Source organism: Phallusia mammillata, chromosome 4 (assembly GCF_965637545.1).
Source record: "Phallusia mammillata chromosome 4, kaPhaMamm4.hap1.1, whole genome shotgun sequence".
Lineage (NCBI taxonomy): Eukaryota > Metazoa > Chordata > Ascidiacea > Phlebobranchia > Ascidiidae > Phallusia > Phallusia mammillata.
In genome coordinates this window covers 21,309,709-21,326,407 of record NC_137255.1, presented here as the reverse complement: position 1 = coordinate 21,326,407, position 16,699 = coordinate 21,309,709, and the positions used below count along the sequence as shown (strand labels likewise).

Genomic DNA, 16,699 nt, shown 5'->3' with positions numbered 1-16,699 from the left:
AGAGTTACTCAGCATAGTTTCTATATTTCCCAAGATGTTTTTGTCCTTAGCTATGTAAAATTTTGTTGTAAATAACGATAAACAATTTGCAGAATTAAAACAGCGTTTTATATGTGCTTTTTTTGTAAACGTTTCTTTATTTTTTGAAAAGCAAAACGCTTAAAAGTCTTTGCACTCGCATTAGCAATAAGATAGAATAGGCCAAACAAATTTATTCACATACATAAACACTTCTTTCGGTCTGTACACACAACTCATAATTTAACGTCATATGTCAGGCTGATGCCCGAGGCCAAGGACGGCCACCACAGCAGGTTTAACAGGCAAAGGGATGCACCAGTGGCTGGCATTACAGTGGCTATGACTTTTAGCTTTGTTGAATGTACTATTTAAATCGAAATGGTCTTTGCCGTGCGTGATTGCATAGCTTCCGTTGCAAAAGCAAGGCTGTGGTAACAACATTCCCGAACTGTAAACAACCACAACTATCATTCAGTTGACGTAAGGGATTTCTGGTATGTTTGTCTCTCGTGCTAACAAAATAATAACACGTACTTACTGTGTGTTTCCATCGCTTACAGTTAAGGTGTGTTGTTTGAGTATAGGGTAAGCATAAACTGCCAAAAAAGCAAAGATTATGAAACTGATTGTGTTTGGCGGAACGGGTCAGACTGGTTCTGCGGTGCTGAAGCTGGGCACCCAGCAGCAAGGTAAGTTGTAAACGTTGTATAGCCTACTTTTTCTACCTTTTGTCGTCGGTCATTTCCTCAATTTTGTATTTGCTTAATGAATCCAGATTATGTTTGTTGGTTGCACACTCAATCATAACTTGACTTACATCCATTTTGCCACCTAACTAACACGCAATTTGCCGTTGGTCGATCTATACAATTTTGTACAAAACGTTTAATCGGTCGCGCAATAAACGCTTTGTTTCGGGCATTCAGAATCTGTGATGATCGGTCAAAACGCAATGCATGACATTTTATGAAATAAAGCATTCAACTGACATGGTTGCAACCAATTTTTCACAGATTTGGAAATAACTGCTTTTGTTCGAAGTCCATCCAAAATACCCAACGACGTAAAAAGCAAGTTGCACGATGTTATAGTTGGGGACGTCATGAATCCTAAAGATGTTGGACAAGCTTTGGTTGGACAAGAAGCTGTAATTTCATGTCTTGGCACCTCTATTATTAAAGGTACTCATTTATTGACATGCCGTATGTTTGTGGTCGGAAACATTTCATAACGCAGACAGCCTCGTGTGTGCATAGGTTGTACATAGGAATAATATGTCATAGCTTTAACCGCAATTAGAAACAGACGGCTTGGTGCGTGTGTATTGGGCTTTAATAACTATTACATTATAAAAAAAAACTAAAAACAAATAATACGTCACAGTTTAATTTTAATCGTAATCGTTTTTGGCGTTCCATAAAAACGGCCTCGCGTGACGCCAGGATTGTCAAATCCTGGTATGTGTACCCAGTTGGTAATTCTGTTTTGTTGCCTAAAGGTACACCACGATTGGCTTCGCAAGGCATTGAGCACGTTGTTAATGGCATGCGAAAGAACGGCGTGAAAAAGCTTGCGCTTGTCGCTGGAGGTAAGAGTAAACAATATCACTCTAAAGAATAATCGCCTACTTTAGACTTTTAAGTGCGAAATAAACGTTTTCCAGCTTCTGCATTTCCTGTTAGTCCTCTGTCATTTGTGTGGAGAAAGGTTGGGGAGGATCATCAGCGAGTAATCAGTTTCCTTCGTACAGCTGAGGATGTAGACTGGACAGTCCTAATGGCACCATTTATATCCAAATCCACAGAAGGCGGAAGCTACAAGGTATAACGTACTTCAAAAAATAGACAGAGCTAACTGGCAAAAACTCAAAACAAACTATAATTTCTAGATTTCGTTCTGCAAACTTAATGCTTTATATCTAGTAAGGAAAAAACTTTTTTTGAAATAGGCACCGCTGGTGCTTTTTAGTGTCGTTGATTAAATATTTCTAAAGAAAAGGTCTCAAAATTGCACTGTTTTCAGACATCTATTGGCAAGCTTCCGGGTGGAAAGAATGTGAGAACATACGATCTTGCGGATTGGTTGCTTTCTTGTATCCAAGACGACATAGAGTTGAGAGAAAATACTCATAAACTTGTTGGAATATCGTCGAACTTTCCCGAATCAGGATTATTAACACCCGTAAAGCTTGCTGTTTTGTGTCTCGTGGCTGCAATTGTGATAGCGTATTTTTATTATGTTTAGTGTCCACAATATATATCATCATCCATTGTTAATACAATGTTTACATACTTTTTCCCATGGTTACAGTTACACCATTCACTTGTTTCCAATTTAAACCAGTGTGCGGTACATCGTTTCCACGCATTGTTGTTGAATAAAGGCCCATCAAAATGTGATAAATTCGTTGCTTTGATTCTAAGAGTTAATGGAATTTTATGTAACACGCAAACAGCGACATTTCCATACAGTTTCCGTGCATTGATTGTTGGACTACCAGTCTGCAATGTCAGCATGTCCGATTTTCTGCATGTGCAAGATATGATAACACGTTATGCAAAAATAGTACAGATTTTTTACGTCAGTCACGTTTGGATAATGGACTTTGAACAAGTGAGAACGAGGAATGTGTAGACTATATAATAAAGCAACTAATGGAACATAGGCCTAGGCCTAACGAAGTTAGGCAATTTTCAATCGTGCGCACTTGCGGCAATGCAAATCTTTCACGCAAAGCAGCGTAAGTTCAATTAGGCCAGGGGTTCCCAACCTTTTTACGATCTCGTACCACTTGGACGCTCTGCACTGCCACGCGTACCACCATAGAGAACTAATGTGCTCTATGCATGGTACCACTTCTTGCAGCACAACTAATTTGTTCGAATCATATTTCATTCAACGCTATTTGAAGCTTAAGCTACAAAACAGTAGATAATATCTATCAAGAGCAATCATTTGACATAATTAACGCCAACTGTGCCACAGCGTTGTACGGCTTTTCATAGCAAGTAGCAACTATGCTTTTGTTGACAATTGACATGACCTGTATTTTGAAGATCGTAATGATACGAAACAACAGAAATAGTTACGTAACGATGACAATAGGCCTGGGGAATGTTTTTTTTTGTAAACAAAACCAGATAAACAAAATATAAGGTTGTAAATCCAGGTTTATGTGAACAAAACGGAAGCTACTCGCGTACCACCGGAAAAAGCTTCGCGTACCACTAGTGGTACGCGTACCACAGGTTGGGAACCCCTGAATTAGGCTATAGCCATTTCCAAAGAGGTTCATATTAAGGCCATAAACCGCTACATAGCATTAAATCATGAACATTCGAATAAAAACCTGAATTAAAATTTGTTCGACTGCCGTTCTTTTGCACAATATAAACTTAAACTTAAACTTCTTTGGGGGAAAAAGACCCAGAAAAGTAGCTCAATTGTCGCATCCTAAGAAACATTTGCGTGATTCGTATAGCACAGCGGTTCCCAAACTGGGGTCCGCGGTCCTTTAGGGGTCCGTGAGGCAATTTTGGGGGGACCGCGAAGCTGTTGAAGTAATTCTACAATCTTATTTGGCGTCAGTTTGTGCCACTAAATAAGTTTAAATCAAAGTAGAATTGAGAATCGACTGTCTCCATTGCTAAACAATGGCCTTTATTGAATGACAACTATAAAAAATGCAATTGTTCGCGCACAATCGTAATGTTTTTTTTTGTCCTCTTTGTGATGTCACATGCTGTCTTTGGATGATTATTATGCGCAATTTTGCACAACTAGCTAAAATCCTGCAATCAACTTTCGTTTTTATGAAAGACACATTTAGGCTGAAGGACCGCGAGCCCTCGAAATAATGCCAAGGGGACCGTTTAGAAAAAAATATGAAAAAGTTTGGGAACCACTGGTATAGCAGGACAAGAGATTGCGGCATCATACAATCGTGAATCAAACGAATCATGAACTCGTTGGTAGGACACGTTTTTTTGCCCCGAGTAAAACACGTAGCCTGTAATTTCCAATTATCTCGCAAGGCGCACAAAAAACCTTGGAGGACCGAGTATTTGAGACCCTTGCACTTAAGTTATGGTTAAAGTAGAGACCATATATTGAGGGCTCTAGCTGAAGTTAATCCCGATCTGCCCATCTTTTTCATAAAAGATATATGTGCATTGTGCACTTACAATTCCTTGGTTACGGTTGAGCAACCCCAAGTCATGTGACATTGTTTACATTATACTGTGAACTGCGTATGCGCCATGACACAGATTGATTTTTGAGACCATCTGTTTATATCTTGATTTTATGTTGTAATTGAAATAAAAATTGTGATTGTGTTTTTGTTTTATTTAAAATAATATTTTTTGCTCAACGTGCTTATGTCAAATATGTTTAGAAAAAGACAACACTAGCATGAAGCTTATTGTTTTCGGAGGAACAGGGCGGACCGGTTCTGCAGTTTTGAAACAAGGCGTTGACATTCAAGGTATTTTCATTTTTGCTCGTGTTTTGTTTTTTTATTTGTTAAAAAATTACTCAAATCATAATATTTATCTGTACTTGGGTTTACAGATTTGGAAATAACTGCATTTGTTCGAAACCCATCAAAAATTCCCAGCAATGTGAGAAGAAGGTTGATGAAGGTGGTAACTGGTAGTGTTCTAAATCAAGATGATGTAACAAATGCTCTTGTCGGACAAGACGCTGTAATATCATGTCTGGGCACTGCTCTTATTGGGGGTGAGCAACTCCATAATGAACCCTAGGACACTTTATGAAGCATTTTTGTTTTTGTAGGTGAACACCAGCTGATGTCAGAAGGAATTAAAAACATAGTGAATGGTATGAGGGAAAATGGTGTTAAAAGGGTCGCTCTGGTTGGCTCAGGTACTCCATTGCTTATTCAAGGGTTCATATCTTACAAGTTTGTTAAAATGTTTTCAGCTGCTTTTCTTCCTGGAGCACCAGGGGCATTTATTACAAAACGACTTGCTAGTGACCATGGAAATGTAATAGAATTTCTCCGCAAAGCTAAGGACGTTGATTGGACCATAGCAATGCCCCCTTTTATAACCCAGGCACCAGAAGTGGGAAATTACAAAGTTAGTTCTCAGAGTTTGTACTGCAGCTAAAATATTTCAAATCTTTTGTTGTTCTGTAAAAGATGTAACACTTTCAGCAATAAACTGTATCAAGTTAAAATTATTTACGGTATGTTGTGAGCTGTAATGAAAAATGACAGTAAGTTATTTTTGTACAAAGTGGCAACAACACAAATATTTTGACAAAATACCTCTTCTGTTTTGAGGTATTTGTCAAACTGACTTTTTCATATAACTGTTTATGAGTACATCACTATTAGCTTGTATCAGTTTGTAAGGTAGCATTTACACACTAATGCTGTGTATAATTCTGACACAGACAGCCATAAACAAACTGCCAGGGGCTAGTCGAGCCAAAGCTCAAGACATTGCTTACTGGATGTTAACATGTGTCCAAGATGATGAAGAAATGAGAGAGAACACTCATCAGATGGTTGGAATATCATCACACTATGATTCAGGAGCACTAATATCGGCAAAGGGACTTTTTGTTTTAGGTGTTATTGTATCTTGTGTTACATTGTATTTTTATTACAATTAGGTTGTCAGTTTAGGTATATTACCTTACAGCTTAATTGTGCATGTATCCTTCCATCAGTAAATAATCTTTTTATTTTGGTTACCTCATGTGGAAGAATTGAAACTACTAACATAATTTTATCTGATTTTCTTGCCCTGGCAATGCCCTGTGTTGTATTTCAGTTACTTTTTTGCGATGTCTGCTAGATGCTTATGTTTTCAGTATCGTTAATGCAGTCAATTTTGTTTATAAGTCACTATATTATTGAATCATTTTCTGGTTTTTACACACAAAAATTGCCTGTTTTTATAAACCCCTATATTAACTATATGCAACATCCAACGTTGTATTGTATAAAAAAAGTAACTGTCAATTTTATTTCGCTTCATTAAGACACTCATAAAATTAAGCATACAACTTTATACCACCCTTTGAATTATTATTGTTTTGTTAGTTAAGGAATTTGTTTAAAATGGAGTCATTCACATTAAATCGGGGTTGGGAACCTATGACTTGTGGACCAGATGTGACTCTTTTCAAGCATAATACTATTCACTGTAAAACATAGACAAAATTTTGTGAGAGAGACAAAACACACTTATCTTTTACGGAGTCTGCAGAACTTGACAGTAATAAGTCAATACGAATCTTGCAACTTTGCAATTACAAAGCCACTTTCCAGGATAAAGGTAGAGTTAAACACAGGAATGTAATCCTATTTTTCTCCTACAGCGCTTATAAAGATGTTACATGAGCCAAAAGTCAGCATTTAACTTGTAAGGTTTTAGCCGTCTAATCTAAGACGTTTTGTATTCCCAACTCCCCAATAACCCTTATACTTTTCAACCATATTTTTTTTTTTAACCAAACCTCGTGCAATAACCAGCAGTATCAATCAAAATGTTTCAGAACGGGTTTCACTACTAGATGGTCATGGATGAGGACACGCGAGTCATGTGACATTGTTTATTTTACACGCATGATCGCAATTTCTAGTATTAGAAACATGAGGAGAGTAAAGACGCGTTGCATAGTGTAGAACTGTACGTTGTAGAAGTAGACTTACAGCACTGACTAGTCTTCATCACTTTATTATGACTTGTCACTTTGTTCAGTGCAAACCAAACAAACCTTGTCCAAAACTTTTTGAATTTGGACAAAACGCAAACAATTTGTTTGGTCTTGCAATTTAACAGTTTCAAAATCAAATTCAATACATTGCTATGATTTCAATAATTTTAAAACTACCATTAATTTGGTTGTAATTTTATTAATAGTATGTCTAAACTACCTAGATTTGCCAATATCATGAAGCTAATTGTTTTTGGTGGAACAGGACAAACTGGTTCTGCTGTTTTAAAGCAGGGCATTAAAATTGAAGGTATTTATATTATTTCAAGTTGTTAATTCCCTTTACAGTTACACATTTGTTTATTGCTTTGCTTATTATTACTATTAAACACTAATAACAAAACAGTTATATGTCAGGTTCTGGTTTAAAAACCACCTTTCATTTTTTGAGACTATCATTGGTTTAATCAAACGTTTTGTTGTGTGTTCAAAAGCTTCTTATGGTCTTTTCTTGCAGGCTTGGAAATAACTGCATTTGTTAGGACCCCATCCAAAATTCCTAATGATGTAAAAGAAAAGTTGTCTAATGTTGTAACTGGGACTGTTCTGAACACAGACGATGTAACAAATGCTCTTGTTGGCCAGGAGGCTGTAATATCTTGCCTTGGCACTCCTCTTATTGGAGGTTTGTACCATTTAAAAAAAGTGATGATATAGTAGGTGGTACAAAACATCCAAATGATTCTTTAGGTGAACACCACCTAATGTCAGATGGGATTCAAAATATAGTGAACGGCATGAGAGCAAATGGTGTGAAAAAGTTGGCTTTGGTTGGATCAGGTACTTGTTATGTAGATATATTCTATGATTTTTGTTTAACCATTTCTAAAAAAAATTTAGCCGCTTTTCTCCCGGGAGCTGCATTTGCATTTATAACAAAAAGACTTGCCAGTGATCATGGAAGAGTAATACAAAATCTCAGCAAGGCTAAAGATGTTGATTGGACAGTAGCAATGCCACCTTTCATAAAACAATCAGCAAAAGTTGGAAACTATCAGGTTTAATATCTAAATATATTACATTTACTGTTAGATAGAAGTCTTTTTTGAGTGATTAGTTTTTAGAATTCAAGAATGTAAAATAAATTGTTGCAATATTGCCCTCAGGAGATTTCGTTAAAAGATTGTTTTAGGTGCTATCACTTTATCAGTTTGATTTCTGTATTGCAGGTAGCCATTGACAAACTGCCAGGAGCGAGTCGAGCCACTACACAAGACATTGCTCATTGGATGCTAACTTGTATTCAAGATGATGAAGAAATGAGGAAGCACACTCATCAATTGGTTGGAATATCATCAAGCTAAAGTTCATGACTGTATAACTCTGCAAAGGAAATTGTGACATAATGTTCCTATTATTATATTCTAAAATTCACATTAACATATTCTGTGTTGTGGAATTGTCATTAATTATGCACTTGTTTTTGTCTTGTATTGTTACCTTTTTAACTACATTCATTATGCTAACCAAGTGCACCATAATAAGGATTTAATTACTACTGTTGACTGTACATGATTGGAATAACCTACTGTGACTAATGTTGTTGCACACTTGTACAGCACAGCACATTATGCACTGCAACTCCATACAAGTGTTAAAAACATTTGCATGCAATGCTGTGTTTATTGTCATCATAATTGTGTTTTAGATGTTTTATGTTGGAAGCAATCTCCCTCCCTTAGAACAATTATCCTTGTTCCTTAGATAATTCTCAAGTGTTTAACAACAACAGTGTATATTGGGTTTCTTGTGACAATGCTATGCAATGGTGAAGTAAATTTTTAATTAGTGGCAAACTACTGCTCTGGTGAAGCAGCCCATGGGTAGGATTTTGCAACATGGCAAAAACGTATTGTTGTTTCATGCAAAACTAATAAATCAAAACTTCGTTTCCTGCCGATTCCGTTTCCTTTAAGTGACTGGAGAAAGGCTTTCCAAAGCTTTACGTTTTCAAACTAGTTATTCAGTTGTTAAATATTATTGTGAGCTAGGCGTGTAATCTTGTGTAGGTACAGGCGCGTAGTTAAGTAAATGTGTAACCAAAAAGTAACTCTGACTCAACAGCGAACCCAACGCGTTGAACTAACTGTTTGCGTAGATAAAATTCCTATATCCGGACATTACCGACAAAATCATGTTTACTATTGGCTTGCACCGTGAGTTAACCATAGCTACGTGACATTGACAAGTATTTTAACGGCGAAAAACCACTGTAGTTTACAAATGTTACGCGTTAGAGAAAGGTACCAAGTTCTTTTGCCATGACGCCCATTTTTTGACCAATCGGATACCACAAAACTTAGAGAACTGGAAATGTGGAATGTCACGGTTTAACCGCACATATCACGTGACTTTGTTTATCTGCAAGCATGGCAATTTACCTGCGCCATTCTGCGGATCTTTTGGGGATTTGGGAGGACGCTTGCTACTTGCAATTATTAATAACAAACGTTAATACTAGAATGTGCACCGCGTGGCCTGTTTGCGCGACACCTCTGTTGTGGTCTGATCTACCTTTTACCCATTGGCCTCTGTTGAGCATGATCGCAACTTCTAGTTGGGACCAGGAGTGGAGACGTGTGCAGATTTTGGAATTAGACTTGCAGTACTGGCTAAAGGCCATTGTCACTTTATTGTAACTGTCACTATGTTCAATACATTTCAATTTTCAAGCAAAGTTCACCCTAAATTTTTGGAATCGGGAAGAAATGCAAACGATTTGTTTGATCTTGTAATTGAAAGTTTTAAAATCAATATCTTTTCATTAATTTTTAAAAGCTGCCAATAATTTGGTTGTAATTTTTTGCCAACATCATGAAGCTGATTGTTTTTGGTGGAACAGGACAAACTGGTTCTGCTGTTTTAAAGCAGGGCATTAAAATTGAAGGTATTTATAATATTTCAAGTTGTTTATGCACTTAAACCTTTACAATTACACATTTGTTTATTAATTTGCTTACTACTAATATTACACTCTAGTAACAAAACAGTCACGAGTCAGGTCCTGGTTTAAAAAACCTCTTTCATACTTTTAGAGGCTACCTACCTACAATACAAATACCTTTTGATTTAATCAGAAGTTTTGTTGTGTGTTCAAAAGCTTCTTATAGTCTTTACTTACAGGCTTGGAAACAACTGCATTTGTTAGGACCCCATCCAAAATTCCTAATGATGTAAAAGAAAAGTTGTCTAATGTTGTAACTGGGTCTGTTCTGGATGCAGACGATGTAACAAATGCTCTTGTTGGGCAGGAGGCTGTAATCTCTTGCCTTGGCACTCCTGTTATTGGAGGTTTGTACCTTATTAAAAAGTGGTGATATGGAAAGTGACACTAAACATCTGACTGATTCTTTAGGTCAACACCATCTAATGTCAGATGGGATTCAAAATATATTGAATGGCATGAGAACAAATGGTGTTAAAAAAGTCACTTTAGTTGGTTCAGGTACTTATTATACAGCTTTATTCTATGGTTTTTGTCTAATCCAGTGGTTCTTAACTAGTGGGAAATTTAATGGTTTTAGAGGGAAATTATGTGAATTAGAAGTCACCAAACTCGGGCCTGTGGGTTGAAATTAACCATTGAAAGTTAATTTAATACAATATTTTCCGCAACAACATGTAAGATTAAGTACATCTAGTTTTGCAAGGCGCATAAAAATCCAAACATCGTTTGTTACGTCACAGACATTACTAAAAAATCAATGACTTTGTTATTGTTCGCGAATAAATGCATTTGATCTGTTGATTGTGATGCAATAAATGACTAAAGCAAGCACCTGAGATTTTTCAAAATTCCACACGATATTACTTTCTCAAGAAATCACTAACAAAACTAAATAAAATCGCAGTATACCTTTAAGGTCCCGAACAAATCGCTTCACAAAATTATTTCGATTAAAGAATATTTTTTTGTTAATGTTAGGCACAAAACATCATTATAAAAATAACAGAGGGGGAAAACTTGGTGATCTACTTTAATGGGAAACCACACCAAAAAGGTTAAGAACCACTGGTCTAATCAGTTATGAAATCATTTTAGCTGGTTTTCTCCCGGGAATTGCATTTGGATTTTTTTGGAAAAGACTTCCTAGTGATCATGGAAGAGTAATACAAATTCTCAGCAACACCAACGATGTTGATTGGACAGTAGCAATGCCACCTTTCATAAAACAATCAGCACAAGTTGGAAACTATCAGGTTTATCACCTAAATATATTATTTATCTATTCGATACAAGTATTTTTTAGGAGTTTAGTTTATTTACAATTCAAGAATGTAAAATAATTTGTATTGCAGGTAGCCATTGACAAACTGCCAGGAGCGTGGAAAGCCACAACACAAGACATTGCTCATTGGATGCTAACTTGTATTCAAGATGATGAAGAAATGAGGAAGTACACTCATCAATTGGTTGGAATATCATCAAGCTGAATTTTGTGACCATATAACTCTTCAAAGGAAATTGTGACACAATGTTCATGCTCTTATATTCTAACAATCAGGTTAACATGTTCTGTGTTGTGGAATTGTCATTAATTCTACACTCGCTTTTACCCTTTATTGTTACCTTGCATTTATTATTGTTACCTTGCACTGCATTTATTATGTTAACCGACTGCACCATAATTAGGATTTAATTACTTTGCTTTACTGTACTTAATCAGAATAACATACTAAGACTAATGTTGCACATTTGTACAGTACAACTCATTAAGTACTGCAAATCCAATCATATGTTAAAAAATGGCATGCAAAGCTGTGTTTCTCATAGTCATATTTGTGCTATTGATGTTTTGTACTGGGAAGTAATCTTACTTCCTCCATACAGTTGTCCTTGTAGCTTGAATATTAATTCCTAATGTAATATTTATGGGTCCCCTTCCCTGAAGGGGACCCATATTGTTTTTGTCTATATTTTTTTTTTCTTTTTTTCTTTCTAACGCAGATTTGTTCCCACTTTTTGGCCAAGAAAGAATGGTTCAAACTTTTTCAAATTTACACACATTATAGATATTGGTCTAAAGATGGTCCATGTGAATTATGACCCCGTTTGATCCCTCGGTTTACCCACAGCCCCCCAAAACGTATTTTTTTGTAAAACGGCTATACTTGCTAAAGTACTTCATTGAGGAGTTATATGCTTTGTTGTTTGGTGCAATATAAGGCATTTCAAAGAATTTTGTACCTTAAAAAAAGATTTACCCATTTTCACCCCTTAAACCCCAAAATATTCGTTTCTGTCTAACGCTGGTTTGTTAAATGCGTTTGGACAAGAAAGAGTGTTTTGAATTTATTCAAATTTGCACAGATGTTAGTTATTGTTCCGAATCCGATCCTCCTGAAGTTTGACCCCAAATGACCCTGGTGGACCCATGGGTTTTTGCATGCAAAAACAATCTTATGTGTAGATCAAATGATGTGTATAGTAAATTGGTAAATATCTAACAATGATTGTGCCCTATTTTTACTGTTACCAAATCGCATATGCATATGTGGGGACCCATTAGATTATGCTTGCAGAAACAATTATGTTATAAAGTGCCAGGAAAAAGATAGGGACCCAATGAAATGTAGGTGCCAAATATATATCCATTATAAATATAGTAAATGGTATATGTGATACATCGTTAAATATGATGTAGTACTGTATATATAAACTGGCAATATATAGGAAAACCACTATTTTAGTTTCATTATATAACTGTTACTATTATGTTAATTTTCAGTATTCAACAACAACAGTGTTTTTTTTTTGACAATGCTTTGCAATTATGAAGTAAATTTTAAATTTGTGGCAAAAATCATGTTCAACATAGTGGTTGAGATGTTGCACATTTATGTTAAGAAGTTGCACATTCATGTCAGGCAGTTGCACATTGATGTTAATATATTGCACATTCATGTTGAGATGTTGAACATGGCTGTTGACAAGTTGCACCTCTAGGTTAATGTGTTATACACCTTGGTGCAGTTGCTATACAGTGTATATGATGTTTGCGCTTTGTCAGGTTGCACAAGGTACAATGTTAAGGTGGTTAGGTTTGGTTGAACAGTCATGTGGGATAAGTTATTTTTAAAAATATTGTTTAAAAGCTCTTCTTGTTGGTTTTTGCTCAACACTTTAACCAGAGCTACTATATTGGGCTCTGCTTTAACCAGGCTATGCAGTACATTGCACGAGGTGGTTTGTTGTATAAGGCAACAACGATGTTACAAGCGGTAACATCATTGTTGCACATTGTTTTGGCATTTCCAATTGCTTGATTTTCATTTCCAAAGATTTTTTCATATTGTTAAACTTATGCTGCACATTGTTAAACTTTTGTTGCATCTTGTTGAACCTATGTTGCTTATTGTTAAATCTATGTTTCACTTCGTTTAACTACATTTACACATAATAATACATACACAGCTATACTTGATGAAAATATGGGTTGCACATAGATAAAATTTTTATGTAACAATAATATTTAATATATTTATTTTGAATTAGCTGCATAAATAAGCTAATTATCTGACAAGATATAAGAAAAAAAATATTTTTTATGCATTATTGTTTCTGCAGGTGAAAATGCATGCAGGTTTTTGTCAAATATTTTCTCAAAGTCATTTACAGGATGGTGGTGCCAAATCATTGTATGATAAAGTTACCACCAATCCATAAAAAGTGTGTTAATTGTCAACTCTACAATTTAAGAGCTATATTTCCATGGTTTGATGAACCATTTATAGCAGCTCGCCCCCTTGATATTTGAGATGTAAGACCTTTACACTGCTTGCGCGACGACCTCTATTGTGGTCTGGTCTACCTTTTACCCATTGCCTTCTTTCGTGCATGATTAAAATTTCTAGTTGGAACCTGAAGTGGAGAGGTGTTGCAAATTGTAGAATTAGACTTGCAGTACTGCCTAAAGGCTATGTTCAATACATTTTAAGCAAACCTTAACCTAAATTTTTGAAATTTGGAAGAAACGCAAACAATTTGTTTGATTTTGTAATTGACAATTTTAAAATCAAATTCAATACCTTACAATTGTTTTAATAATTTTTGAAAACTGCCACTAATTTGTTTGTAATTTTATTAATTGTATGTCTAAAATACCTAAATTTGCAGATATGAAGCTGATTGTTTTTGGTGGAACAGGACAAACTGGTTCTGCTGTTTTAAAGCAGGGCATTAAAATTGAAGGTATTTATTTCAAGTTGACAATGTGCTTACACCTTAAAAATTACTCATATGTTTATTGCTTTGCTAACTACTTTTATTTCACTCTAGTAACAAAACACTTAAGGGTAAGGTTCTCTTAGGCTACCTCTGATTTTAATCAGAAGTTGGGTTGTGTGTTTAAAAAAATCTTACTTCACAGGTTTGGAAATAACTGTGTTTGTTAGGAACCCATCCAAAATTCCTAATGATGTAAAAGAAAAGTTGACTAATGTTATAACTGGGACTGTTCTGAACACAGCTGATGTAACAAATGCTCTTGTCGGGCAGGAGGCTGTAATATCTTGCCTTGGCACTCCCGCTTTTGGAGGTTTGTACCTTATTATGGGTCCCCTTCCCTGAAGGGGAAGTCTGTCTAACGCTGGTTTGTTAAATGCGTTTGGTCAAGAAAGGGTGCTTTAAATTTATTCAAATTTGGACAGATGTTAGTTATTAATCCAAATTTGATCCTCCTGAAGTTTGACCCCAAACGACCCAGCGGTTCACCCACAGGCCCCCCCCAACAAAAAATTAAAACGGCTGTACTGACTAAAATACATAATTTGAGAGTTTCATGCTTTGTTGGTTGGTGCAATGTAAGGTATTCTAAAGAATTTTGTAACTTTTTATTGGATTCACCCATTTTACCCCTTAAACCCCAAAATAATAAGTTTTAGGCCAAAAATACAAGCCCTAATGTGCTGAAATGTTAAACAATTGTTTGCAGTAGGTTAATCGTTCAGTATTTAAAATTTTGCCTTAATCGGCCAAATAGTTACTTTTACAGCCCATATGTGTACGCTGTCAGTCAGATAGACGTCTCAACTCTCAAGAGAGTAATTCGCTTGTTTACGATAAAGGCGGGTGAATGCAGCGGGAGTGCTCAACTTGACGTCCGGACGGACGTTTTACGAGACAGTCGTGTCGGTAATTAGAAATCAGCTGTTTTTGCGCAGCATGCTAAGTCATTTTATTACGTTATCAACGTTTATTTGTTTTATTACGTTGGAAAATTGTGTTTAAAAACTGACCTTGAACGACAATATCAAGGTCAAAGATTAAATTGAAAGTCTTTTTCCCGTTCTTATTTACTGTTTTTTTTTGTAATTATATAACAATAATGATGCAAAAAGAATACAGACAAAACTTTTAAAGTTGGGTTATTGCTAAAGTTGGTTAAGTTTTTCCTTAAGAATCTTAAAATAACCAGGATGTTTGTTTACCGTAAATCCGCACAAACGCGCGTGTGGGAACCCATTCGTTTTTGCTTGCAAAAACAATCATATGTATAGATCAAATGATGTGTATAGTAAATTGGTAAATATCGCATAGAATATATAAAATGGAAGTATATCAGAAAGCCACCTTTCTCGTTAAAAAGTGATGATATAGGAGATGGTAACTAACATCTAAATGATTATTTAGGTGAAAACCACCTAACGTCAGATGGGATTGAAAACATAGTGAATGGCATGCGAACAAATGGTGTAAAAAAGGTTGCTTTAGTTGGTTCAGGTACTTATTATGTAGATATATTCTATGTTTTTTTTCCTAACCACTTCTGAAATTATTTTAGCTGCTTATATCCCGGGAATTGCTTTTGGATTTATATTAAGAAGACTTTCTAGTGATCAAGGAAGAGTAATACAAAATCTCAGCAAGGCCAAAGATGTTGATTGGACAGTAGCAATGCCACCTTTTATAAAACAAGCAGCACAAGTTGGAAACTATCAGGTTTAATACCAAAATATATTACATTTTCTGTTAGATACAAGTATTTTTTAAGAGAATAATTTTAAAAATTCAAGAAAATAAAATAAATTGTTGCACCATTGCCCTTAAGAGATTTCATTGAAAGAGTGTTACTTTTAGGTGCTATGTAGTCCAATCACTTTATTAGTTTGATTTTTTTGTATTGCAGGTAGCCATTGACAAACTGCCAGGAGCGTGGAAAGCCACAACACAAGATATTGCTCATTGGATGCTAACTTGTATTCAAGATGATGAAGAAATGAGGAAGCACATTCATAAGTTGGTTGGAATATCGTCAAGCTAAAGCTCATGACTCTTTAACTCTGCAAAGGAAATTGTGACATAATGTTCATGCTTGTTTTATCTTGTATTTTTACCTTTTTAACTGCATTGAATATCTTTACATGATCAGAATAACCTACTATTACTAATGTTGCACATTTCTACAGCACAGCAAATTATGCACTGCAATTGCAAACATTTTTTTATAAATGTGTTTCTTGTAGTCATTATTGTGTTATTGATGTTTTGTGCTGGAAGTATATTCTCCCTACTATTATATAATTATCCTTGTACTTTGAATGATTCCCAATGTAATATTTTCATTATATAATAGGAACTATTGTGTTAATGTAGTGTTTATAAACAACAGTGTTTATTGGGTTTCTTGTGACAGTGCTTTGCAATGGAAGTAATTTTTTTTAATTTGTGGCAAACTACTGCTCTGGTAAAGCAGCCCATGGGTAGTATTGTGCAACATGGCAAAAACGTATTGTTGATCCATGCACAACTAATAAATCAATGCTTCCTGTCATGCCGATTCCCTTTTCTTTAAGTGACTGGAGAAAAGCTTTACAAAGCTTTTGCGTTTTCAAACTAGTTTTTCAGTTGTTAAACATTTTTGTGAGACAAGATGGGGTCTGGTGAGCTGCAGGCGTGTAATCTTGTGTAGGTACAGGCGCCTGG

General features: G+C 35.5%; 4 protein-coding genes across 7 annotated transcripts; all 4 read left to right on the top strand.

Annotated features, from left to right (window-relative positions):
- The first annotated feature begins 298 nt into the window (after positions 1–298).
- On the top strand, positions 299–2,424 carry LOC145222196 (flavin reductase (NADPH)-like). Its single transcript, XM_080088252.1, has 6 exons — positions 299–515; positions 582–710; positions 1,035–1,202; positions 1,520–1,609; positions 1,685–1,842; positions 2,044–2,424. Exons 2-6 carry the CDS (start codon positions 638–640, stop codon positions 2,263–2,265), a joined length of 711 nt encoding a protein of 236 aa, XP_079944378.1. The 5' UTR covers positions 299–515; positions 582–637; the 3' UTR covers positions 2,266–2,424.
- Positions 2,425–4,393: 1,969 nt separating this feature from the next.
- Positions 4,394–6,152, top strand: LOC145222193 (flavin reductase (NADPH)-like). The gene is made up of 5 exons (XM_080088246.1): positions 4,394–4,507; positions 4,594–4,761; positions 4,819–4,908; positions 4,966–5,123; positions 5,443–6,152. Exons 1-5 carry the CDS (start codon positions 4,435–4,437, stop codon positions 5,662–5,664), a joined length of 711 nt encoding a protein of 236 aa, XP_079944372.1. The 5' UTR covers positions 4,394–4,434; the 3' UTR covers positions 5,665–6,152.
- A 67-nt stretch (positions 6,153–6,219) lies between these two features.
- Positions 6,220–13,635, top strand: LOC145223604 (uncharacterized). The gene is made up of 10 exons (XM_080090005.1): positions 6,220–7,024; positions 7,232–7,399; positions 7,465–7,554; positions 7,615–7,772; positions 7,944–8,075; positions 9,577–9,661; positions 9,898–10,065; positions 10,130–10,219; positions 10,817–10,974; positions 11,074–13,635. Exons 1-10 carry the CDS (start codon positions 6,922–6,924, stop codon positions 11,206–11,208), a joined length of 1,287 nt encoding a protein of 428 aa, XP_079946131.1. The 5' UTR covers positions 6,220–6,921; the 3' UTR covers positions 11,209–13,635.
- Positions 11,212–16,547, top strand: LOC145222194 (flavin reductase (NADPH)-like). 4 transcript variants are annotated; one of them, XM_080088249.1, is made up of 6 exons: positions 11,212–11,279; positions 13,892–13,966; positions 14,145–14,312; positions 15,407–15,496; positions 15,558–15,715; positions 15,903–16,547. In XM_080088249.1, the coding sequence occupies exons 2-6, from the start codon at positions 13,894–13,896 to the stop codon at positions 16,035–16,037; spliced, it is 624 nt and encodes a 207-aa protein (XP_079944375.1). In that variant the 5' UTR covers positions 11,212–11,279; positions 13,892–13,893; the 3' UTR covers positions 16,038–16,547. The 4 variants fall into 4 exon arrangements, with proteins under 4 accessions (XP_079944375.1, XP_079944374.1, XP_079944373.1 ...); XM_080088248.1 differs by lacking the exon at positions 11,212–11,279 and adding an exon at positions 13,474–13,535; XM_080088247.1 differs by lacking the exon at positions 11,212–11,279 and adding an exon at positions 13,602–13,649.
- Positions 16,548–16,699: the final 152 nt, after the last annotated feature.